The 24,429-nt window shown below is 39.6% G+C and overlaps 1 protein-coding gene across 1 annotated transcript in view; it reads left to right on the top strand.

The window, feature by feature from the left end:
- Positions 1–679: 679 nt before the first annotated feature.
- The window catches only part of DDX1 (DEAD-box helicase 1), a 31,373-nt gene continuing 7,623 nt past the window's right edge, over positions 680–24,429 (top strand). Inside the window, exons 1-18 of the mRNA XM_069580218.1 lie at positions 680–931; positions 3,936–3,987; positions 4,290–4,353; positions 5,317–5,346; positions 6,134–6,230; positions 8,126–8,173; positions 9,786–9,869; positions 10,231–10,314; positions 10,681–10,757; positions 11,308–11,380; positions 11,900–11,976; positions 12,089–12,203; positions 13,139–13,277; positions 18,284–18,344; positions 20,855–20,953; positions 21,744–21,833; positions 22,553–22,741; positions 23,395–23,446. Of these exons, the coding sequence (XP_069436319.1) occupies positions 916–931; positions 3,936–3,987; positions 4,290–4,353; positions 5,317–5,346; positions 6,134–6,230; positions 8,126–8,173; positions 9,786–9,869; positions 10,231–10,314; positions 10,681–10,757; positions 11,308–11,380; positions 11,900–11,976; positions 12,089–12,203; positions 13,139–13,277; positions 18,284–18,344; positions 20,855–20,953; positions 21,744–21,833; positions 22,553–22,741; positions 23,395–23,446 (1,447 nt within the window). The 5' untranslated portion in view covers positions 680–915. The remainder of the gene's footprint in view (positions 932–3,935; positions 3,988–4,289; positions 4,354–5,316; positions 5,347–6,133; positions 6,231–8,125; positions 8,174–9,785; positions 9,870–10,230; positions 10,315–10,680; positions 10,758–11,307; positions 11,381–11,899; positions 11,977–12,088; positions 12,204–13,138; positions 13,278–18,283; positions 18,345–20,854; positions 20,954–21,743; positions 21,834–22,552; positions 22,742–23,394; positions 23,447–24,429) is intronic.

Consider the following 24,429-nt stretch of genomic DNA (forward strand, 5'->3'; position numbering starts at 1 on the left):
GGATTGGGGGCAGGAGGAGAAGGGGCGACCGAGGATGAGATTGCTGGATGGCATCACGGACTGGATGGACGTGAGTCTGAGTGAAGTCCGGGAGATCGTGATGGACAGGGAGGCCTGGCGTGCTGCAATTCACGGGTTCGCAAAGAGTTGGACAGACTGAGCGACTGAACTGAACTGAACTGAAAGTGTCTTCATCTAAAGATGTTAATACTCCCTGGCAGAGCTGATGGGAGGATTAAATATTCATTTAATTTTCCTATCTTTCTGCAAAAAGAAGCATCAAAACCGCATGGACATCAAACAGATTTGAAAATTTCAATACTACATCAAACACTGAGTATGGGAGGCTGGGAGGCTGAGATCAGTCAAAAATATTTAATAAATGGCTATTGGGTGCCAGGCTCTTCTCTCCCTAGTATTTTTGTTTTTGGTTTTTTTTGGACATTGAGTTCAGTACATTCTCTCCAGGTCGTTCACACACCAGAAAGCCCTGCTTATTATCTTGGAGAAGTTGCGGGGTCTGATGGAGGCAGCAGAGATAACACAGTTTTGTTGTTGGATCATCCTGGACCCTTGTGTGAGCCTCATTACGAAAGGCCTGCTTCCTTATACGTGAGAAAGTGGTCCTGATGACACAGCATATTTGACGTAAAAGGTAACTCTGAGTTCCTCTAATGAAGACGGGTCCTGGCTCCTCAGGAAAAGCCAAGGCGCAGCTGAACTGGGCCTGTGCTGTGAGGACCAGGGGCGGGTCTTTCTGTGCCCGGAACCGTTCTGTCGAGGCTGTGTGCCTGCCCGGACTGGAAAGCAGCAGACCCGGGCGGGGGCCGGAGGGCGGAAGCGCCCGCGGCCAGCGCGCAGCGTGTCCGGGCGGAGGGAGGGAGCGCGAGCTGAGCGGCGGAGGACCGGGCGAAGATGGCGGCCTTCTCCGGTGCGTCCGCGGAGCAGGGGGTCCGGAGCGGGCGGCCTGATCGGCGCCTCGACTTGGGCCGAGGGGCGGAGAGGGGCCGCGCGGTTCAGGAGGGAGCTGTCTAGGCCGATCTCTTCTTTGCCCGCTCCCGGGGCGGGTTCGGGGGAACCAGTGGCAGCGCGGGAGGCCCGATCGGTGCGCCTCGCTGTTGCAGGGAGACAGCCTTTTGCTGTCTGGATGCTGGCCGTCTGGCCGGGCCTCCCCGGTGCTTGCTTCCGTCTGTCTCTCCTTCCAGCCGCCCTGCACCCGGCTGTCCCGCCCGCTGCGGCGGCGATGCTGCAGCTGCGCTCGGAGCCCCGGGCCTCCAGCGCTTTGACGTGGCGGGTGGTGCAGGGAACCGTCTTCTGCTCGCGCCCGGGTAGGGGCGGGCCGGGCCGGGCCGGGCCGGGAGGCAGCGGGGCGCGCAGAGAAGGCTTCCTTGGAAGTAACCATCCTGCATCTAGAGTTTTCCCCAGCCCATTCCAAAAAGAAAAGTCCTAGGCGCAAACCTGATCCTTCTTCGTTGTTAAGCGCTGTTAACATCAACCGTAACGTTACATATATCTAAGCTATAGGGAAACCCTTTTCAGCCAAGTAAACATGAGCTCAGCGCACACTTTTGAAAATCGTTTTCTGGCGATACCCTCTTTCGTTCCGAAAAGGAATTTGAGATGGCTTATGTACCTGGACAGTTGTTTTTTTCCCCCTTTTTTTCATCATTCTTCCTTTATACGTCCACAAGTTGCAGTCAGCCTTACATACTGAAAGTTGTACATTTACCTAGCAATAAATTATGCAATTAGGCCAACCATCTTTAATGTTTGTTAACCAATTATTAAGATGACTTCAGATATAACCTAGTATTGTTACTTTCTTCATTTTTCTACTATTAGAACATTAGGAATTCCATATTTTCAGTTGTGAGGAGGATTTCTGATGTTTTTAGTTGGGTTTCATAGGAGACAGGAGGAAATCTGCACAGACTGGGAGCTGTTTTTCTTTGACCAGCTCTCCTAAAACAAGATTTCAGAGCTAAGGTGTGCGGAGCAGCTAGCTCCAGGTTGTCATTTTGTAGGGTCACTTCTTTGGGAGTCATGCACAGATTTCAGCAATATTAGGGTAAAGGGCTGGAAGAGTCTGTGATGTGAAATAAAGACAATAGTGGAATTAAAGAGCATGAATATTGCTGTTTTTCTTTTGAGTATTAAAAATGTTCTGTTTAAAGAAAACATGGTTTCAAAGCAAATCTGCAAAGAGTATGACCAGTGTGAAACAAGAAATTGCCTGGAATTTGCTGAAAGCCGTCTTTAGTTGCTGCTCGAAATGTAATAGTTCCACAAGTAACTTAATATGGATGCAGCCTATTGAAGACCTTCACTCTTTTTTCAAGCAGTTTGCATTTTAGGAGAGAGAATACACCTAGACTCTCATGGGGTCACTTTTTAAAAAGGTCAGCTTGGCTGTACTTTTGACCTGGATTAGTTTTTCAATCTGTGGATTTTGTCAAAGAGATTGAGGGGTACGGGAGCCTGCCTTTTTGGAAGAGATTTTTATGCTTTCTTATGTCATCAATGTTTATATTAACTAGGTCACTATATAAAATGCTGGGGCTTTCCAGCTGGCATTAGTGGTAAAGAATCTGCCACTAGTGCAGGTTCCATCCCTGGGTCAGGAATATCCCTGGAGAAGGAAATGGCAACCCACTCCAGTATTCTTGCCTGGAAAATTCCATGTCAAGGGAGCCTGGCTGGCTGCAGTCCATTGGGCCACAAAGAGTCAGGCGCTACTGAGCACACATATAAAATGTTAGTATTGTATCTACTGTTGACTGCTAATATGAGTCTTCTCACCTGATGTGGTAGAGGGGGGCGTGTGGGAGCTACTTTTGCAGTGGATTATAGATTTATTTTATGCCTTTTTACAAACAATTATAAGAAATAAAAAATATCCAAATAGTTTATCTTTGGGGTTGGATGTATTTGAGTATTGTTCGTTTTTTAATAGAAATATATACTGTTGTATAAATAACAGTAATAAAAGCTACAGTTTTAAAATGCAGACTTGAAAGATCACTTCTAATTTGGAAAGAAATACAACTGACTATTCCATACAACTCTACAGTTCATTTGAGAAGTGATGAAATTTCAAAATCCAGTGAGAAATAACCTGGCCTATTTATTTAAGATTTGCTTTGACGTAAATTACTTAGAACATGTGAACAGGTAAGAACAGAGAAGTTCTTCAGCTGACATTTCCAGCTAACCCAAGTTCTCACCACCAGCCCCTCCCTTTCAGTTCATCATAGTTTTGATTATGGCTACCTGTGAATGTGGGCTCCCTCTTCTTACCTGTTCATTTGTCTCAGATCGCCGAGGGTATTCACATGGTCCTCACAGAGGCAAGACACATGATTTCCACATTATCTCTAGATGAAACACCAAGGTACTGGTCTGGAACCCTCTCTCCAATTCCGGCAGATTTCTTACTAGTGGTAGAAAGGAAACTGTCTCTGTTTGCTGCTGGGTATCATGACTAAGTGGCAGCTGTGTTCCAGGTGCATTACATATGAGGATCTGTAATCATCCCATATCCCTACAATGTAGGCAGTATTTTAGCTCCATTTTCTGTGGGGAAATAGGTGTGTAGCTTGCTTAAGGTCACATTGGTAGTGAGAGCTTGAATTTGACTTTCAAGGTCTTTCTCCAAAATTTATACTCAGTAGACACTTTGTAACTGAATGTTGCCTCAAACCTGTTTCACCACTGAACAGTAATTTTTTTTTTTAATTTTTAATTTTTACTTTATTTTACTTTACAATACTGTATTGGTTTTGCCATACATTGACATGGATCCACCACGGGTGTACATGCGTTCCCAAACATGAACCCCCCTCCCACCTCCCTCCCTACAACATCCCTCTGGGTCAAGAGCAATATAATTTTGTTTAGTACTATGTGTAATCTTTAAAATTAATTTTCATTTCCAGAGATGGGTGTTATGCCTGAGATTGCACAAGCCGTGGAAGAGATGGATTGGCTGTAAGTACCTCTGTCTTTAAAAGCTTGTATGTTCCTGTGACAGCAGAGTTTTACAATTTAAATGACGGTTAGTGATTTTATCAGATTGTTGGGCCCAGTTGGGTAAGTGAAATTCAGTTTTTTTCTTGTGATTCTTTAAATTGTAGAATTTCCTTTTTAAATGTTGGTATATTTTTGGCTGAAAAAAGGTTGTTAGTGTGTACCAAATAAAATTCTTATCTAGGTTTATTGTTTAACATGACTTAATGAGCTTAGGTGATTTTTTTTTCACTAACTAAAATTCTTCAAAATGATTCTTCTAGTCTCCCAACTGATATCCAGGCTGAATCGATCCCCCTGATCCTAGGAGGAGGTGATGTCCTTATGGTATGTTTAAACATGGTGGGGTAGTCGGAAGCCAGGGAAACACGATTCTGGGGCTGTTTGTAACCGCACACTTCAAGAGGCCCCACAGGCTTTAAAATGATATTATCACCAAATTAATTTTGTTTATTCACCAACATTGAAGATCCATATGCTCCATTCAAAATAAGTAGGTAGGAGTTGTGGGGAACACAGGTGGATACGATGCAGTCCTTGTCCTTCAGAAGCTTAAACCCAGTAACTCAGTAAGACAGGTACACAGATAAATGTCATACAAGGGAGATTTGCCTTAGAAACGCAGTGCGTGACAAGATTCAAGTGGGGGTGCAGTTACTCTTCTGCTTAAGGAATTGTAAAGGACTCGGCTTGGAGGAAGTAGATTTTGGACAAGGGACAATAAGGAGGAGTGCCCTCCAGGTAGAGAGCACATCGGCAAAAACAGGGAATAGGAGAATGCAGGATATGATGCCAGAGTAGTTCACTCAGTGGTAGCATGAGATACGTGTGTCTGCGGTGCGGGGGTGGGGAGGTGTAACTCGAGATAAGATGGGAGTATATGGTGGGTCAGATTATCTGAGCCCTTTCTTAAGGATCATGGTAAAGAATTTGGGTGTCTGTTGGCAGTGGGGATCATTGGACATGTTTAACTAGAGATGCCTTGCATGATTAGAAGTGTGTTTTTTTTAATGAAGACTGATTTGGTAGCAGCTTGTAGTATAGCTCTGAGAGGTGAGATGCGTTAGGGTGTTAGCATAGTCGGGATTTAGATTTGACTGTTAGCAATGTGAAAAGCGAACATATTGCGGAGGGAATGGAAAAGAAATGGCAAGATTGGCAGTAGTCAAAAGAATGAGGAAATCGGAATAATCTGGCTAGCTTGTGTATCGTTAGAGATTTCTACATGCTATCACGTTAATTTGATTTCTTTAGCTGGCAATTTAAGCTTTATTTATTTTTTTCATTTAGGCTGCAGAAACAGGAAGTGGAAAAACTGGGGTAAGTAAACTTCTAAGTTGACTTTGTAAGAGTTGATTTTTAAAGCAACTTTTGTTGTTCAGTCACCTAAGTCGTGTCCGACTCTTTGTGACCCCGTGGACTGTAGCACACCAGGCTTCCCTGTCCGTCACCATCTCCTGAAGTCTGCTCAAACTCCTGTCCATTGAGTCGGTGGTGCCATCCAACCATTTCATCCTCTGTCGTCCTTCTCCTACCTTCCATCTTTCCCAGCATCAGGGTCTTTAAACAGTGGTTTTTGCTTTGAAGTATTTAATCAAATAATTTCCTTCCAAAATGTAAAAAATTCGTTGCTTGCCACTGCGAGTGATATTTTTGTTGCCATGCCAGCTAATTCTGAAAAAGATTTACAAGAATATGGCTTTAAGAATATAGTTTTAAACTGGTCTTGGGAAAAGTTATAGTATCTTTAATATTTATACTCACTTCTGAATTTTAATGTAGTGGCTCCAGAAATAAAGAGGTTACAATTAGAGGTTGACCTATTGGTCTAGACTCGAGAGTAATATTTATCCTTTTCAGTTTAGTTCATTCTGTAGGTGCCTATTGCTTGTTATTTTGGGCTGTTGGCTGGCTCCTATTTCTTTCATTCAGTCAACTCTTGTTATCTTACTGATATTTTGGCTTTGGGCAAATTAGAGCAGCAATCAGGAATATGTGTATTATTTAATTATTTACGGTGCATGCATAATTCTCACAATTTATATTGATTATTAAACTGTTGCTGATATCTCATTACTAATATAGAGCACTCTTGTTTCTTTGCTAGGCTTTCAGTATTCCGGTTATTCAGATAGTGTATGAAACTCTGAAAGACCAACAAGAAGGCAAAAAAGGAAAAGCGACAATTAAAACTGGTGCTTCAGGTGATTTTTTGCATATTATTAATTTCCTGTTGTATAAATTAGTAATTCTCATGCTGGATATTTAAAGACATGAGGTTTGAGTGTGCACTTTTATTGTTGATATACGGGGGATGGTATTGTCACTTGGTGTTGTGGAAACCATCAGTGCTAAAAGTCAGAGCGTAAACATTGAAAGACGATCCCTTCTAAAATACTAACATTAGTATTAATTCCTTTGAGAAAATACTGGCATTTTGGAAATTATAGTTATTTTAATGTTTTTCTTAACTTGATAGCTTTTATGCATAATATTGAAGATAAAGGGCTTCCTTGTGGCTCAGCTGGTAAAGAATTTGCCTGCAGTGCAGGAGACCTGGGTTCGATCCCTGGTTTGGGAAGATCCCCTGGAGAAGGGAAAGGCTACCCTGGGAGAATTCCATGGACTGGATTGTCCATGGGATCTCAAAGAGACACGACTGAGCGACTTTTACTTTCATCGAACATAAATTGGCATTGAGGAAGGATTTTACAAATAATTGGTAGAGGGAAAACCCCCAGTGGTAGAAAATACTGCCTCCTACAGGGAAAGAGGCATGCATTGTCCTTTAAGATAGAGGGAAGGAGCCCAAGAAGTTAGAATATAACGTGTACATTTTAAACTCAGCGTCTTATTTTCAGTCCTGTCTCCATGAAGATTGGTTCTGTTGGGGCCATCAACAATCTTACATTAATTTCCTCATCTTCAACTTTTGTTGCTTTTATTAAATGGTTTCTGAATTCCATTCTATCTTGAGTAATCTGTGATTTTATTAAGTCACTTTTGTTTCATGAAACAAAACTCAGTTGTGACACAATTGCAAGCTTAAGTGGCAGGAGCTGGCATATCGACTGTTTTCTTCTCAGGAGTTTGAAAGTAACAGTGTCACAGAGTTTGTAGAATGAACTTACTTGTAAATGACTTGTGAGATAATGGATGTGAACACTAGACTATTAGTCTATTCAGAAATAGTCTCAGAGCTTGTAATGGCTATCAGCCATCATTTATGAGAGATGATGATGAAAGGGAACACTCCACAGAAGATAACCTGAATGGTTGTGGTTCTAAAAACCATGTCCTGTTACATACAGATAAAGAAGCTAGGTACTGAAACACAGAAAAACAAAAAAGAGAGATGGTGTAATTGTTAAATCATTGAAGGGATCTGGAGAGAGAATATTGTTCTCGAACGTACTGTTTAACTTAATTCCTAGTAGCTCACTTGAGCCCACAGTGAATGGAGACCCTCAGAGAACATTCAGAATGTTTAAGCAGATGGTAGATACCATTTGACCAGAAATAGTCCAGAAAAGATAATCTATTTTGGACCGAAATTGGGCTTGAAAACACTTCAAGTTCTCTTTAGTTATTGTGATTCTTTGGTTATCCAGACTCTTAAGATACTTTAGAAAAGGAAAATGCTGATTCCATAGACGTAAGGAGGAAAATACTTTGTGACTTTTGAATTATTTAAGATAAAGGACTGGCTTTTCTTTTAGTTATGATAAAGTGATAGGTAGACTCTGATACATTGGTAGGTTGTTTTCACTATGACTGAAGACGCCAGAACTTCATTTTATTCATGCTCTCATAGTTAGGACACAGATCAGTGCCATCCTATAAAAAGGCACTGAAACAAGAGAGCAGAAAAGGTTTGAGCCCTTGGTGGGTCAGTGACTATTATTTTGGCATGTTTCAGTTTTGCCTTTAATCAAAGCAGCAACACTTTTAATTGTACATTCCAAATAGTGTGTAAAACTATATTGAACCTAGAGGAGCTAAGGTATGTTATAAAATATAAAATATTCGCTTTATTTTCTGTAGAATGCTTTAAATTATGTTTATTTAGGGTTAACTTTCCTTCTTTTAATGTGCTTAGTGCTGAACAAATGGCAAATGAACCCCTATGACAGAGGATCTGCTTTCGGTAAGTGGAGAGATTTTAGCAGCATATTTAGAATTCAGAAACTTGTTTTTAATGCACTGCTGAGGAAAGATAAAGAATCCTTATAAACTGATAAGGGGTTCTTGTGTTGATGGCTGATAAAGGGTTACTTATTTTAGTAAGAAAGAGGTAAACAGCCAATAAGGAAAATGGGCAATGTATGTGAATAGGCAGTTCACAGAAGAGCAGATCCAAATGGCAATAAACATGCAAAGGTCAACTTTACAGGTAGTAGGGAAGTGGGAAGTTAAAAGTTACAGTGACTGTTTTATACCATCTGATTAGCAAGAATCCAGAAGAGTGATACAAATGTACAAATTGGCTGCCTCTCTAAGAAGCAGTTCTGCATCATCTATTGGTATTTAAAGAATGTATATTCCTGGAAGATCAAGCTCATTGGGAAAAAATTTCCTGTATGCAGGGATATACATTCAGAGCTGTTGGATGCAACATTATTTGTAATGATAAAAACTACCAGCCAAGTAAATACTTCTGCCAGAATAGTAAACAAAGGTTAGGGTGTATCCATGGACTGCTGTGTAGCCATTAGGAAGAACAAGAAAGAACTGTAGAGTTGACTTGGAGGAATTTTCCCCAGGTGTCAATGAGGAAGAAAATCAGGATACAGAGAAAGGTAGAGGGGGCCTGGGGAATCATAACAAAAATAAGCAACCCCAATGCTGCTGTTCACCATGTGGTATCTAGTATAACTATGTATGTAGGCATAAAGAATTTTAAATACAAAAATTTTTAAGATTTACCATTGTCAGAGAACTTTTGAAAAATGCAGAGGTGTATATGATGTACTCATGAGAATTTATACTTTGAATAGATAGGGTAGTTTCTGATAAGTGAAGGAAAATTTGTGATGAGGTGCTTTTTCAAAAAATTTCTTCTATAGTCAGGTGCCAGGTATAATTTGCAAGCCCAAACTAGGACAAAAGTTGCCATTTCTAGTACAGATAAAGGCCAAATGCTTTACTTAAAGCTGAAAAGCACCAATTAGTGCTATGACTGACTGTGATATAGCATATAGAACATCATGTCTGAGCGTCCTGTATTAGCAAATAACAGCCACAGGGTTATTTATTCAGACTTTTCTTGTTTTCTCTTTGTGATTGCTGGATCCACAGATTAGGGAACAAGCCAGGGACAGCTTCTCTTTTCCTTTTAGTGTAGGACTATATTCAGCATAAAATCAGCAACAAGTATCGTCCTTAGTATCCATTTCTTTAAGGGACTCTAGAGAATAGTTGTCTAAATTAAAAGTGTTGGTGGTGCAGCTGGCTTTAGTGCAAGTTGGTTTAGGTACTGTGTTGATTCCTTTTTGTTGTGGTAAAATGCTGTCCAGGTCAACAGGTCACAGTAAAGAAACTAGTCCCCGACTTTTGGCATGGTCCTCCAGGGGCTGAATGGGGGTAGTTACTCATACAGAACATGCTGCTGTCCTTCAGGAATCAGCAGCTCTTAGTCCCTAGAACATTGCAACAAGCGAAAATTTATCTTATTAGTGAGACTGAACGATACTTCTTTCAGAGTGCGTGATTTACATCATCTCTACTGACATGGTTTTCTGTGTTTTTCTCAAATCCAGCAATTGGGTCAGATGGTCTTTGTTGTCAGAGCAGAGAAGTAAAGGAATGGCATGGATGCAGAGCCACCAAAGGCTTAACGAAAGGTATTAAACAACATTTGTGCTCCTACAAACTTTTGGGGAGATGTATTAGTACATGAACTTTCTTTAAAGTAGCTTTAAAGTGAGGATCGGAAAAGATTTTTAATGTTGCAAAAAGATCTACAAGTCTTCATCTGGAACATATAAAATATAATTCAGAAACAGTGGAAAAGGGTTGTTGTTCAGCTGCTCAGTAGCGTCTGAGTCTCTGTGACCGGATGGACTGCAGTACTCCAGTCTCCCCTGCCCTTCACTCTCTCCCAGAGTTTGCTCAGATTCATGTCTAAATGGTAAAGTGGCTGCATGGTAAATGAATCATATGTGTACGATTTATATAAATCTCAAAAGTATTTTGCCCCTGTAGGGAAGCACTACTATGAGGTATCCTGTCATGACCAAGGGTTGTGCAGAGTTGGGTGGTCTACCATGCAAGCATGCCTAGACCTTGGTAAGTATTTCTAAATAAACTGAGTTTATTGATTTCCATTGGTGAATTTTTAACGTTTTATTTTAGTGGGGAGTGGAATAATAAACTTAACCATACAGAGTTTATATTTAGAGACATAGAAATAATATTATTTACCTATCCCTACCTCATTCCAAGAAAGATTTGAAGTCCCAAAAAATAGATATTGTAACATCATAAAATCATGAGGAATGACGTTGAGGGTAAGAGTAAAGTCAGTAAAGTTAGTCTGCATTAATACATACCACACAGTAGCTTCAGATTATCTTCAGCTTTTAAGCTGCTTGTATGGTGCTTTTCACTTTATACTCTTTCTTCCCACATTTATAAAATACTTTTAAAATCTAGGTACTGACAAGTTTGGATTTGGCTTTGGTGGAACAGGGAAGAAATCCCACAACAAGCAGTTTGATAATTATGGAGAGGTAAGTTGTCTTTGATGACTCAATTGTAGCTTAGTACGTTTTCTTGCATACTTGATCACTTGTGACATGACTGAGCGTATAGAAACGATTGTCAAGTTCAAGTGAATTTTCTGAACATTTTCCACAGAAAGTTCAGTTTTGGACTGCAGTGAAGATATGATACAAAATGAAAAAAAAACTACTTGTCATTTGTACCATTCATTAGCCCCTCCATAGTTTCTTTGTATTCACCCCATTTTGATTTGAGCTTTGACTTTAATGCTTGGGGTGTTCATTTCTTCTTCTGAATTATATCTAAATACACTTGTTCTGGTAACCTGTGTCTGTAGTAACGTGGATGAGCCTTAATATCATGTGGATTCTAAGAAGCGTGTCCGATGCTTTTATTATATGTGATGTGCTAGAGTAGGCACTTTTAACATCTGCATTAGAATTTTAAGTAATTATTATGCAATAGTAGCACTTACTTTGGATGCAACTATATTTGAACTTTTAACCTTATTTTCAATTTTGCTTTTTGTTAATAGTACTTGACTTTCTGGTTTTCTAGGAATTCACTATGCATGATACCATTGGATGTTACCTAGATATAGATAAAGGCCACGTCAAATTCTCCAAAAACGGTAAGCTTTCTATGGGTTGTTTTGTTGGAGAATATATATGATATTCAGTATTCGTGATTTTTAAAATCCCCTCACTGTCTTCAGTCCTCTTTCCCTTCCTCCTTACCTTTCTTTTAGACAAATGCTGACTGAACATTTGCCATGTGTCAGGCAGACTGGTAGGTTCTGGAGATGCAGCAGAAAAGGGAGGCGACACATTTATGTACAGTTCTGTGGGCTTTACCTACTGGTGGGGGAGGCAGACAAATCTGTGATATGTTAGGAGGGAGCAGTGGGCACTGAAAGGATGTGTAAGTCTGGGTGAGGGAATGGAAGGTGATGGCCTGGGGTTGGTCAGAGGAGGCTTCTCTGAGAAGGTGGTATTAGGCAGCACAGTTAATGCCAGAACCAGGAGGGGCAACATCAGTACAAATAGGCTGGTAGATTTGACGGTGTGAGCATGTGGCGGTCCTTTTCTGGTTGTTTCGATTCATTTTCTGTATCTCTCTCTCTCTCTCTCTCTCTCTCTGTTTTTTTAAGGCAAAGATCTTGGTCTGGCATTTGAAATACCACCACATATGAAGAACCAAGCCCTGTTTCCTGCCTGTGTTTTGAAGGTAATTAGAGATATGTTGCTGTGACTACAAGCGAATCTGATCTTCATCATTTCATCGTGGTTAGTTTGCTCTTCAGTTCAGAGTCACCATTTTCTCCTTTATTCAATGCTAGAACGCGGAACTCAAATTTAACTTTGGGGAAGAAGAATTCAAGTTCCCACCGAAAGACGGTTTCGTTGCCCTTTCCAAGGCGCCGGAGGGTTTCGTTGTCAAGTCGCAGCACACAGGTAGGTACTGCACCCCAGGGGCTGAGGGTTTCAAGGAGGGGGTGTGGTGAGAACTCCAGTGACCGAGGCTTCTCGCAGTGAGGTCCAGGTTCTCCTTGGCTGGTTTAGTCTCTCTTGTTTATTGAACACATCAGTAAAATCCAGGGTCAGAACCCAATTCATAAACTCCCAAGTACTGGTTTCAGGCCAGGCATTTGGGGGAAACTGATCGTAATGATGACGATGGTGTCTCGGGTTTACAGGGTGTGTGCTTATTAAATGCCATGGCGCTGTGCTAGGTGTCACCGGCGTTATTTAGTCTTCGCAACAACCCTGTAAGGTATTTTTACAGACAAAGAACTTGAGGAATAGGGACTTGACTGAGGTCATAGGATAAGTAAGAGGTGGAACTAAATTCAAATACAAGCCGTCTGACTCCTGAGCGCACACTCTAAACATTGTGCCGCCTAGTCTGCCTCAGTTATTTAAGCTCAGTACATCTCAAAGCTCATTTATCACAAAGGAAAGGAAAGTGAAGTCGCTCAGTTGCGTCTGACTCTTTGCGACCCCATGGACTGTAGCATACCAGGCTCCTCCGTCCATGGGATTTTCCAGGCAAGGGTACTGGAGTGGGTTGCCATTTCTTCAGAGGATCTTCCCTACCCAGGGATCGAACCCAGGTCTCCCACATTGCAGGCAGATGCTTTACTGTCTGAGCCACCAGGGAAGCCTATTTGTCACAAAGCGTATGCTCAATTAAAATTGCTTATCAATTAAAATTACTTCAGCTAGTTTTAAAGAAGCTGTAGTTCATTTTAGGAATCTTTGTTTTGTTCGACTGCCATCTATATTGCCTGACAGTTGTTTCTGAGATTTTGATGGTGGAATATTTGTGCTTGTCGTCTTAAAAACAGAAATATCCTGAGATGTACCCCAATCTTCTTCATTCTGTTTAGGTAACGCGCAGGTGGCACAAACAAAGTTTCTCCCCAATGCTCCAAAAGCTCTTATCGTCGAGCCTTCCCGGGAGTTGGCTGAACAAACTCTGAATAACGTCAAGCAGTTTAAGAAATACATCGATAATCCTAAGTTAAGGTAAGGAGTCCTCTTGTACTCAAATGCCTGTTGTCTTTAGACCTGAGACGTTTTGGAAGAAGAGTAAAGTAGGAAAACCAAGGGAGAAATGCAGGGCGTGTACATATGCACGTGGAAGTGAAGTGGAGTCGCTCAGTCGTGTCCGACTCTTTGCGACCCCATAGACTGTAGCATACCAGGCTCCTCTGTCCATGGGATTTTCCAGGCAGCAGTACTGGGGTGGATTGCCATTTCCTTCTCCAGGGGATCTTCCCAACCCAGGGCTCGAACCCAGGTCTCCCGCATTGTAGACAGACGCTTTTCCGCCTGAGCCACCAGGGAAGTGTAATATGCACGTGGATGCGTGTGTAAATATATTTGATTTTGATAGATAGTAACAGTTTCCATATAAAAGTCCTGTTTAAGTGAGAAGAGTTCAGTTTAAAAAAAGTGGTGGTGTCGTTCAGTCTCTCATTCATGTCCAACTCTTTGCAACCCCAGGGACTGGAGCACACCAGGCTTCCCTGTCCTTCACCATCTCCCAGAGTTTATTCGCACTCATGTCTGTTGAATTGGTGATGCCATCCAACCATTTCATCCTCTGTCGTCCCCTTCTCCTCCCGCCTTCAATTTTTCCCAGCGTCATGGTCTATTCCAGTGAGTCAGTTCTTCACATCAGGGGGCCAAAGTATTGGAGCTTCAGCTTCAGCATCAGTCCTTCCAATGAATATTCAGGGTTGATTTCCTTTAGGATTTGACTGGTTGGTTCTCCTTGCAGTCCAAAGGACTCTCAAGAGTCTTCTGCAACACCACAGTTTGAAGGCTTCAGTTCTTCGGTGCTTAGCCTTTTTTATTGTCCAGCTTTCACATCTGTACATGACTACTGGAAAAACCATAGCTTTGACCATATGCGCCTTTGTAGGCAAAGTAATGTCTCTGCTTTTTAATATGCTGTCTAGGTTTGTCATTGCTTTTCTTCCAAGGAGCAGGTGTCTCTTAATTTCATGTCTACAGTCCCCTTCTACAGTGATTTTAGAGTCCAAAAAGTAAATTGAGATTTTTTTCCTGTGTCTCTTACATAAAGAGCCCTAATTTGCAAAATAGAATCAAAGTTAAAAACTCATTAAAGGGTCCTTTTCATTAATTTTAGCTTCATCACTTCACTTGCATAGATAATGTATCACTGTGTCTCACGTGTTGTTGAACCTGACTTGGTGAGGTTAACTCTTGCCTGTCTCACAGTGGTGACCACCTTGCCTGTGGGCATCAGGCTGGTCGCTCTAGTTGGGGGGTTCTTTCTGCTTCTGGCGGGGAGACCACAAGTCTAGTGAGCTTGGGGAGCTTCTGGCTTAGTAACAGTCCCTTTCAATCCCAGAAAAGCCATACCATACCTTCTCAATACCAGGAAGGTCATACCATACATAACATCTGTCAGTTGATTTTTATTAATTTTGCTTTTATTACCTTTTCTTACTGAAATATAATTCACATTCACTGTTAAAATTCACAATTTAAAGTATACAGTTCAGTGGTTTTTAGTATATGGTCACGAGGTTGTGCAACCATCCCCACGATCTAGCTTCAGAAACTTTGAATTATTGATGTCCCGTAGGCACATCTTTTAAATATTAATCTGTCTTATAAGTTAAGCTTATTCAGGGATAAATTTATACTTAGTAAAACTTTTTCAGTAAAATAATTTGTAATTTTGTCTTGAGGATTGATGCGGTTCATTCTTTTAGTAACTCTCTGAATACCTACCTAAGGTGTGAAGACTTAGGTTAGGGACTAGGGTATAATTGAGAATTCGTCTTTGCTTTTATAGAATTGTGTGCAGAAGTCGAGACAGTGGTAGGGAGAGTAACAACGCAGCAGTAATGTGACGAAATGCCTTGAGGCCACCACAGAGGGTGTCACACAAGAGGACATTTCCAGAGCACCTGCCTAGTATCAGGGGTTCGGAACTCTTCCCAGGGGAGTGTTTTTGGAAGAACATAACATGGTTATATAGGTTGATTTTTGTGCTCTAATTATGGGTAAAGATTAACGTGCATCTGGACAAAGCCTGGAAGGGAAGATGGATAATAAGATCAGTTTATTTGTTAAGATGATCAAGTGGTGTGTTTCTCATTTCAGTATTTGTTGAAATGAGAGGTTCAGTACTATTGAACCTTTCCCTTGTTTGAAGACCCAGCTCAAGTCCTGGTTCTTTCTGGGAAGCTAATGTATCAGTACCAGCCCAGTCCTTTCTCCCTCCTCGGAGACGGCTGACTGCATTTGCTTCCCTGTAATCCGTACACACGGTCATGTTAGCGTTCTGGTCTTAAATGTGCGTCATTTTACTCGTCCCAGCTCAGTTTTACACTCCTTAAGGCAGGGGCTGGTCTTTACATTCCTCAGCCCTGCAGTGCTCTGCTGACAAGCATAGATTGTTACGTTATGTGTAGTTTTCTTCTGCTAAATTTGCAGACATAAATATATCTGATTAGAAAGGTAGATAAGAGTAAAGGTTCGTAAAAGAAATGATAGATTTAGAACCGTAGTTACCGAACCCAGAAGTTAAGGACCTTATTTGAAACTACAAATTTATTGATCTCTCCTCTGGGTATACGGAATCATTTCCAGAAAATAAGAATTAGAGCTCTTTTGTTTGTTTGGTTTTTAAGGAAGAATGGCATGTCTTCCAGGTGATCCTTAAGGAGCCAGTTTGGCATCTGGCGTTACCAGATTTAGGAAACATAATGGCTCTAGAGTGGTAGGTGGTTAGGGACGTGCCAAGGTAATAGACTTGCACAGAATAGAAGGCTTTTTGGTTTTTCGTTTTTACTATCTGAATCGCTTAAGATGGCAGAAGGCAACCATAAAGCCATTTTTTAAATCTGTCATAGAATTTATGAGACTCAAGTGTTGACACCTTCTCTGTATTTTCTGGTATTTTTTAAATGAATGATCAAAAGTTGTCTGGCCAACTCAGGAAGTAATTTTGTAGGCTACTTATAAAAAAGAGACAATCTTTTTGTGAATAGCTGTAGTGAGATATGGGCTTCCCAGGTGTCTCAGTGGTAAAGAATCGCCTGCCAATGCAGGAGATGCAGGTTCGGTCCCTGGTTGGGAAGATCCCCTGGAGAAGGAAATGGCAACACACTCCAGTGTTCTTGCCTGGGAAATCCCAAGGATAGAGGAGCCTGGCGGGTTACAGTCCATGTGGTTGGACACAGCAGAGCTACTGAGCATGCACATGATGAGATATAATCAACATATCATACAATTCACTTTTTAAAACACACAGATTATTTTAACTTCTCTTATATGCACACAGTTGTGCAACCATCAAAGCCAACTTTAGGGCATTTTCATCACCCTCAAAAGAAATGCTGCCTATTAGCAGTCACTCCCATTTCCCTCTAACCTTCCTGTCCTTGGGCAGCCACTGATTTCCATCTATCAGTTGCCTTTTTTGGACATCTTATTATATATAAATGGAATCAAATAATATGTGTTTTTTTGGATTGGCTGCTCTCACGTACTGTAATGTCTGTAAGGTTCATCAGTGTTATCGTGTGTATTAGTACTTAATTCCTTTTTGTTTTCAGGAAGTATTCCATTGTACGCATATACCACATTTTTAATTAATCCATTCATGGCTTCATGGATGTTTGGGTTGTTTCCACTTTTTGGTTACTGTGCTGTGAGCATTAGTGTACAGAGTCTTGTGTGGACACACATTTCTGTTTCTCCTGGGTATATCCCCAGCAGTGGAACTGCTGTCTCACGTAGTAGCTTCTTGTTTAACATCTTCAGGTGCTCCTGACTGTTTTCCGAAGGTACAGCACTATTCTGCACTCCTACTAGTAACGTGTGAGCGTTCCAGTTTCTCCACATCCTCTCCTTATTGTCTGTCTTTACAGTTACAGCCTTCCTAATGGGTGTGCAGTCGTACCTAACCGTGGTTTTGGTTTGTATTCCCCTACTAGCTAATCTTGTTGAACATCTTTTCATGTGCTTACCAGCCATTTGTAACGTCCGTTCAGATCCTTTGCCCATTTTTCAGTTGGGTTATTTGTCTTTTTATTATTGAGTTGTAAGATATATATGATACATATACATATATATATATATATATAAGATATATGTAGTCTTATGGTTAGATATATATAATTTACATGTATTTTCTCTCATTCTGTGGGCTTTTTCACTCTCTGGGTAGTGTCCTTTGAAGTATAAAAGTGTTTAATATTAATGAGGTCAAGTTTACTTTTTCATTTGTTGCTTGTTTGCTTGTTTATTTTTTTGGTGTTTTAAGGGACTATGCCTAACCTAAGATCATGAAAATTTGCGGTTTTTTCCCCCAAGAATTTTATAGTTTTAGATCTTATATCCGTGTTTAGCTCTGTGATTCATGCTGCACTAATTTTTGTGTGTGGCCTGAGAACGAGGTTTAACTTCATTCTTTCGCTCATGCAGAACCGTTTGTTCTCGCTCCATTTGCGGAAAAGTCTATTCTTTCCCTGCATTGAATTAATAATCTTGGCATAAGGCTGTCTTTCGATCTAAACATATTTTTGGAAGTATTATTATCTGGAGTGAGAAAAATTCAAGCACAAAAGGATATTCTGTGAAAAGCCTCCTTTTACCCCATCCCCCAGTTTTTAGTTACTGACCTGGAGGCAACTTTTAAGAATCTATGTGAGTGTATATTTTATACGCATGCATCCACATGTGTCTATAAAGGTTCATTGAAATCTGATTTCGGGGCGCCTGGAGTTATCCTAATATAGGAAGAAGCATAGATGAGGACTGCTGTTTCCTGGGTTCTAAGGTTTCACATTCTCCTCACTTTACCATTCATTAACATTTTATTAGCTTCTGCAAATGAAAGGCCTTATTTCTTTCCTTCTCTAGACTTTTATTACAGATTCTGTCTCAGTTATTCAATTTGAATATGTACCTCCTCAGAATTGGCAGGGGGGTAAAAAGCAGGCTTTAATCTTTCTCTACATTATTATTCCGGTATTCATTCATTTCAGGGAGCTTCTGATAATAGGAGGTGTCGCAGCACGGGATCAGCTCTCTGTTTTGGATAATGGGGTAAGTTGTACTTTTAAAGTAACATTATGTGTTGTTATTTTGACGGTATAGTTCTGTTGTGTTTCAAGAAAAATGAGGCTGAAATGAAAACAAGATCACAAGAGTATATGTATGTTCAAAAACATCTTAAAAGTATACCTTTTCTTTTCCCAAAAGTATATAGTGCAGCAGTCTCTTCCAAACACCTCATGCAAAATTCCAACATACATGAATTCTTTCGGTTTATCTTTTGAGCACCTGAAAATTCCTTCCCATTTTCATGCATTAAAGAGTCATTTTCTCTGGGGATAGCTGAGAAAGAGGAAATTGGAGTGAAAAATAGAAATGGAGATAAGGTGGACTGCAGAGAAGGTAGAAGTATTAGCAGTGATCCTTGGAGGCTGAGGGGTGGTGCGGTGGTAGTTCCAGTGGGAGGGAGACGAATTCAGGTCTGTCTTAAAGGCTGTGCAGTTACCAAGGACGAAGCTAGGACCGTGAGTCTCCTTACTGGGGAGGACGTTTGGGAAACTGAATTGTTCATCCATTCAAATACAGGTAGAACTTCATAAAATATTTTGTATGTATGAGGTAACTTTCTCCTTACAAAGTTCTCTTCCATTCCTTTCCTAAATATTTTATCACTTAATTTAAACAGCCTGATACTGAGTCATGGTGAGCAAATATGCTCTCCCTCTTAATTCGTTGGTGCTGTTGGCAAATGAAATTTTATGCTGAATGGTTTTGATTTGACCTGGTATGGCGTATTAGAGGCAAGGAATCATATTACTGTACTTAATATTGTTCTAAGATAGTAATGTTGCTTTGATATGTTCTTATTTGATGGGTCATGTTTTAGTGGTTATAAGAAAGATTTAATATGTTCATTCCCTATCTTGGTTCCTCACATCCAAATTTATTTTCCCCATAAGTGATTTTCTTATATTTTCCAGCTACAGAGCTTTTAGGGAATTATATCTGCTTTTGCCAGTTAGATCTAAAATTTGGTACTGGCTGCAGCTGATGGCAAAGTAAAGGCAGTGTTATTCCACAGCTTTCTTGTTAGGACTCAGGTCCTTTCTACTTAGAGAATTTGTAATATGTTCTCTTTCTGCTCTTCTTTCCATCTTACCTCCTTGGCCTCTATTATCTCCCACTGCCCTCTGGCTCGCCCTCAACCCTGTGTTCTGTCTTACCCTGGGGCCAGAAGTCAGCTCTGGAGTCAGAGAATAGAACTACTTAATTTATAAAATTTCTTAAAGTTGCAGAATTATGCAACGGATGCAGTTAGGCTTGAAGAGGTGCTTGGTGCTGTTATCCACGTTATATAAATATTTCTTGCAGGCTTTTCCAATTTGACTTTTTTTATTTTGAACCTGAGAGACCTGGTGTCCATTTTCATGCTGACTACCTACTGAAATTGAGGAGGGAGGAAACTTGCATGGTGGGTTAGCATCCTTTGTAAAGAGACAGTACACACGGACACAGAGTGGTATTGTATTCACTGCTGTGTATATAGCACAGTACTTGGCACATAGTGCGTTGTTTTTATACGTTGAATGGTTTTATCTCCATATTTTCAGAAAATATTTTCTAGATTGAACTGAGACTTGACTATAGTTATCAACACAGTTGAAACAGTAGCTTCAGCAATGACTTTCATTTTTATGGGGCTATAAATGCCTTCTAGTGGATCAAATTAAAAGTCTTTTCAGCACAATACTCTCAGTTTTTCATGGGGTGAAATATTAAAGTAATGAGACTACAGTGATAAATTTGTTTGAGATGGTTACGATTTTAATCTGGACTGGAGAAAACAAGTGAAAAACAATAGAAATGATTTTTTATCCCTGTTGGTAAAGAGAAGAAGTTTTGAATTGTCTTAATTTATTGAATGATTCTATATAATACCTTATTGTGTTCACACACATACATTCTGTGCACACTTTAAAAATATTTATCCCCTTTTGGGTACTTTCTAAAAATGGGCCAGGCTCTGTTAAATGCATTCTACACATTTTCTTATGCAGTTCCAACAATAGGCCTTATGATGGTTCTTTTCTCCATTTTTACGGATTAGGAAAAGAACTTTTACCAAATATTAAGTCATTTGCCCCAGATCTTACAGCTTACAGGTAGAGCTTACTTCAAAGCCCATGTTTCTGTTCACACCACTAGCGCCACCTGGGAATGAGAAAATGGAAACTAGAAGAGATTAAATTAGATAAGATTACACAGTGGATCATAGTGGAATTGGGGTTTGGATCCTGGTTTAATTTCAGAGTTGCTATAATTAAACTGTATATAACAGTTTAAAATGTTAAAATCAGTTGCCAAAGTCATCATACTAATTTCAAACCAGATACAAATTTAACGTTTCAGCAGTATCTAGAACTCCCATCAGATTTGTAGTTGACTGTGACTACTTCAGTATGCATGTTTTTATTGTTAGTAGGCCATTGTTGGTTGCTATTCTAAGGTGATTGCAATAGTCCTTTAAGTTTCATAAGGTGCTGTTTTGGTGTATTTTTTAGGTGGATATTGTCGTTGGCACTCCAGGAAGACTGGATGATTTGGTGTCTACAGGAAAGCTGAACTTATCCCAAGTCAGATTCCTGGTCCTGGATGAAGCTGTACGTTAAAATCTACTCATGCTTTAAAAGAAAAAAATTTTATGTTTTTGGAGATGAAATGTGTGACTTGAAGAAAAAATACAATTCAATCATGATCCTAATACTGAGAGAGAAATATTGTTACCAGTTTGTTGTATTTCCATTCACTCCTTATATTTATAGTAAAGACTGTTTTATGCAATTGTAGTCAGGCTATGTGGAATCTAGGAAATCTTTTTTTTTTTAAATGGTACATAAGTATTTCATGTCATTATTCATGAACAGTTTTTAAAGGCTGCCTAATGGTCTCTTACGTGCATACTTCATGGTTTATCTAACCACCCTCATTATTAGATATGTAAGTTTGTTTTCTATTCCAAATAATTATCTTGTTTGTACATTTCCTTTTTTTTAACGTTTCAAATTGCATTTATGTGTTTTGGGCTCTTGAGATATATTTCCAAATTATTTTCAAGATGAAGTAGCTTTTCAACATTGAAGGTTTTGTTTTGTCATGTTAAAGTCATATTCTTAAGGAGATGTGGTGGGAGCTATTAACTCTCATGTTCATTTTAGAGTACCAGAGTATGATTTCTCAGTTATAAATTATCAGGTTTTTTTCATATTATAGTCACATGGGCTTTAAAGTTGAATTTATTTAACTCTTTCAGTATTCAATAGAAAATAATTATTTTGAAAGTATGGAGATATGTATGAATTAGTTTCCATGTCTTTTGTTTTGCGATTGATTTAGAAAAGATTTAGATACTAGTTTAAAACCTAATGCTTTTTTTTTTTGCTTCTGCTATAGGATGGGCTTCTTTCTCAAGGTTACTCTGATTTTATCAATAGGATTCACAATCAGATTCCTCAGATTACCTCCGATGGAAAAAGACTTCAGGTATACAATAACTAATGCATTTTCAAACACATGTAGACATTTGTTATGTACTAATGCTTACTTTTTTGTTACATTCTCATTTTAGTGTCTTCCGGTTAACTACTACATAAAACATTTTCTTTCTTACCTGATTAAATAGTATGCACAAAGGAACAGTCTTATGAGCTGCTCTTAGAAATAAGGTTTGAGGACATTACTTAAGTGTAACAGAAGACTATAGTAAAAAATTATTAGTTTTTTTTTTTTCCTTTTTCTACAGAGAGTGTAGGGTTTATATTCAAGATTCTGAGCACTCCTTCCTTTTTGAAGGAAAAATGTCTTGAGCTGTTGCAAAACAGTTGCTTCCTTAGTAATTATTTCTTAAAATATTACTCTTTCTCATTCTGTTTTCTTAGGAAGAATTCTAGAGGTAGAAACTTTTAGGAGGAGATAAATAGTACCTTATGATTTTAGATTTTTAAAAACCTTTTCATTTATCTTAGTTTTTATAGGGCCTTGAGGACTAGGTAGTGTGATTTCTGTGGCAGTGAGGGGACTGGAGCTCAGAGGTTAACCCACCCAGAGTCGCATCACTAATTGTCGCTGCAGAGTCAGGTATTGAACTTGTGTTAGATTCCAGGCCTAGTCGACCTCGTGCCCCACGTCTGTATTCATATGCTGGATTCATTATCGTCACTCTAAAGGAAAAGTTTATCTAAATACTATTTTTTCTGTCTTAGGTGATTGTGTGCTCAGCCACTTTGCATTCTTTTGATGTGAAGAAACTGTCTGAGAAGATCATGCACTTTCCCACGTGGGTCGATTTGAAAGGAGAGGATTCCGTTCCAGATACTGTGCACCACGTTGTTGTCCCAGTGAACCCCAAAACTGACAGGCTCTGGGAAAGGCTTGGGAAAAGCCACATTAGGGTAAGTTCTCTGCAGCGTGCACATTTATAGAGCGTAAAGCATTCATAAATGAGTTTACCCGTGAGCTCCCTGTGATGCTTAAAGCAGCTGGACACTGGACCTTTGAGAAGTTTGGCATATTGCCAGAAAAGTTTAGGTCTATAAGGTATGGAATAAATGATGGGCTCATGCTTTACTTTTTTCCACATATAAAGTTACTTCTATGAGCCATCTTCCTTGTTATAATTTTTATAAATATAGAAAATATATTGCCTGTGTAACTTCTTACACAGTAGTTTCCTTTTTTAGTAGTAGTTTTATTCTTCTTGATATGCCTTATTTTCCTAAATACCAATTTCCTGAGTCCATCTTCTCACTTATTTCACTGTTGTTAGATTTATATTAATATAATAAGGGTATGCTTACTGTAAATACACAATGTTCTAAAAACCACCTTTGTGTTTTTATTATTATTATTAAAATTGATTAGCCTTAGACCTATAATTAAGAAGAGTTTTTCTGAATCTGAAGAATGGTTTTGCCTATAGATGATAAAGATATATGTCTGAAATGGAATCTAGAGTTAGATCCAGTTCTCCCTTTAAAAAAAGACGCCTGTTCTGAATCATCACTTAACCCTTCCCCACTTCTTTTTCATCTTTTTCTTTTGATAGACTGATGAAGTTCATGCGAAAGATAACACAAGACCTGGTGCTAACAGTCCAGGTAAGTTAGAAGAATCAATAAAATTGTGTGAGGGAAGATTTGAACTGATCTGCTTTGCTGAATTTCTGCTCGGTCTGCTCTCATGAAGGAACAGGAAATAGGAAAATAAAGAACAGAAATAACTTAAAAATGGGGGAAAGCTCATACCAGTCAATTTGTAGAAGTATTAATCACTGAATTTAAGATATTAGTTTCCTGGCATATAAAATACAAAAATTTTGGATTATAGAAGTCTAATTTTTCCAGGAAACCAGTGAACTTCGCTGGCTACAGGTTGTATTTTAGCCCTGAATTCCAAGAGAAATTCCGTAGATTTTTCCTGTCTGGCAATTGAGTAACAAAGTGACGTTGTTAGGTACGACCCTGTGAAAGACACAGAAAAGATCCTCAAATGGGTTTTTGATTCTTTTGTGTGTGTAGTAAAATAGGCATAGCATGAAATTGACCATTTCAATCATTTTGAAGTTACAATTCAATAGCATTGAGTCCATGCCTACTCTGCAGCCATCGCCACCATCCATCTCCAGTACTTCTTCATCTTCCCATACTGAAACTCCATATCATTAAACATTTATCAATTTTTAAAAAGCCTAAAATTAAATTCTGATTTAATAAAGATACTTCCATGCAGAGTTGAGATAGTTTGTAAGAGGTGTGTGATATTCAAGGATACATGAAGATAATAGCATGAAACTGAGGATTGTTGTTCAGTCGCTAACTTGTGACCAGCCCTTTGTGGCCCCACGGGCTGCAGCACACCAGGCTCTTCTGTCCTCTGCTGTCTCCCAAAGTTTGCTCAAATTCACGTCCATCGATGATAGAAGCCTAGTGCCTCAAGAACAGAACCTAGAAGAGATCTGAAACCCGTTAGGCTGCAGGTCTGGTGTCCCGTGTCTCAGGTGGATCACTGGCAAGTGTTAGATTGCATTTTGTTCATGGTTGGATTCAGTGGTAGATTTTTGGCAGGTACCTAAAAGGTCAGT

Source organism: Ovis canadensis, chromosome 3 (genome assembly GCF_042477335.2).
Source record: "Ovis canadensis isolate MfBH-ARS-UI-01 breed Bighorn chromosome 3, ARS-UI_OviCan_v2, whole genome shotgun sequence".
NCBI lineage: Eukaryota > Metazoa > Chordata > Mammalia > Artiodactyla > Bovidae > Ovis > Ovis canadensis.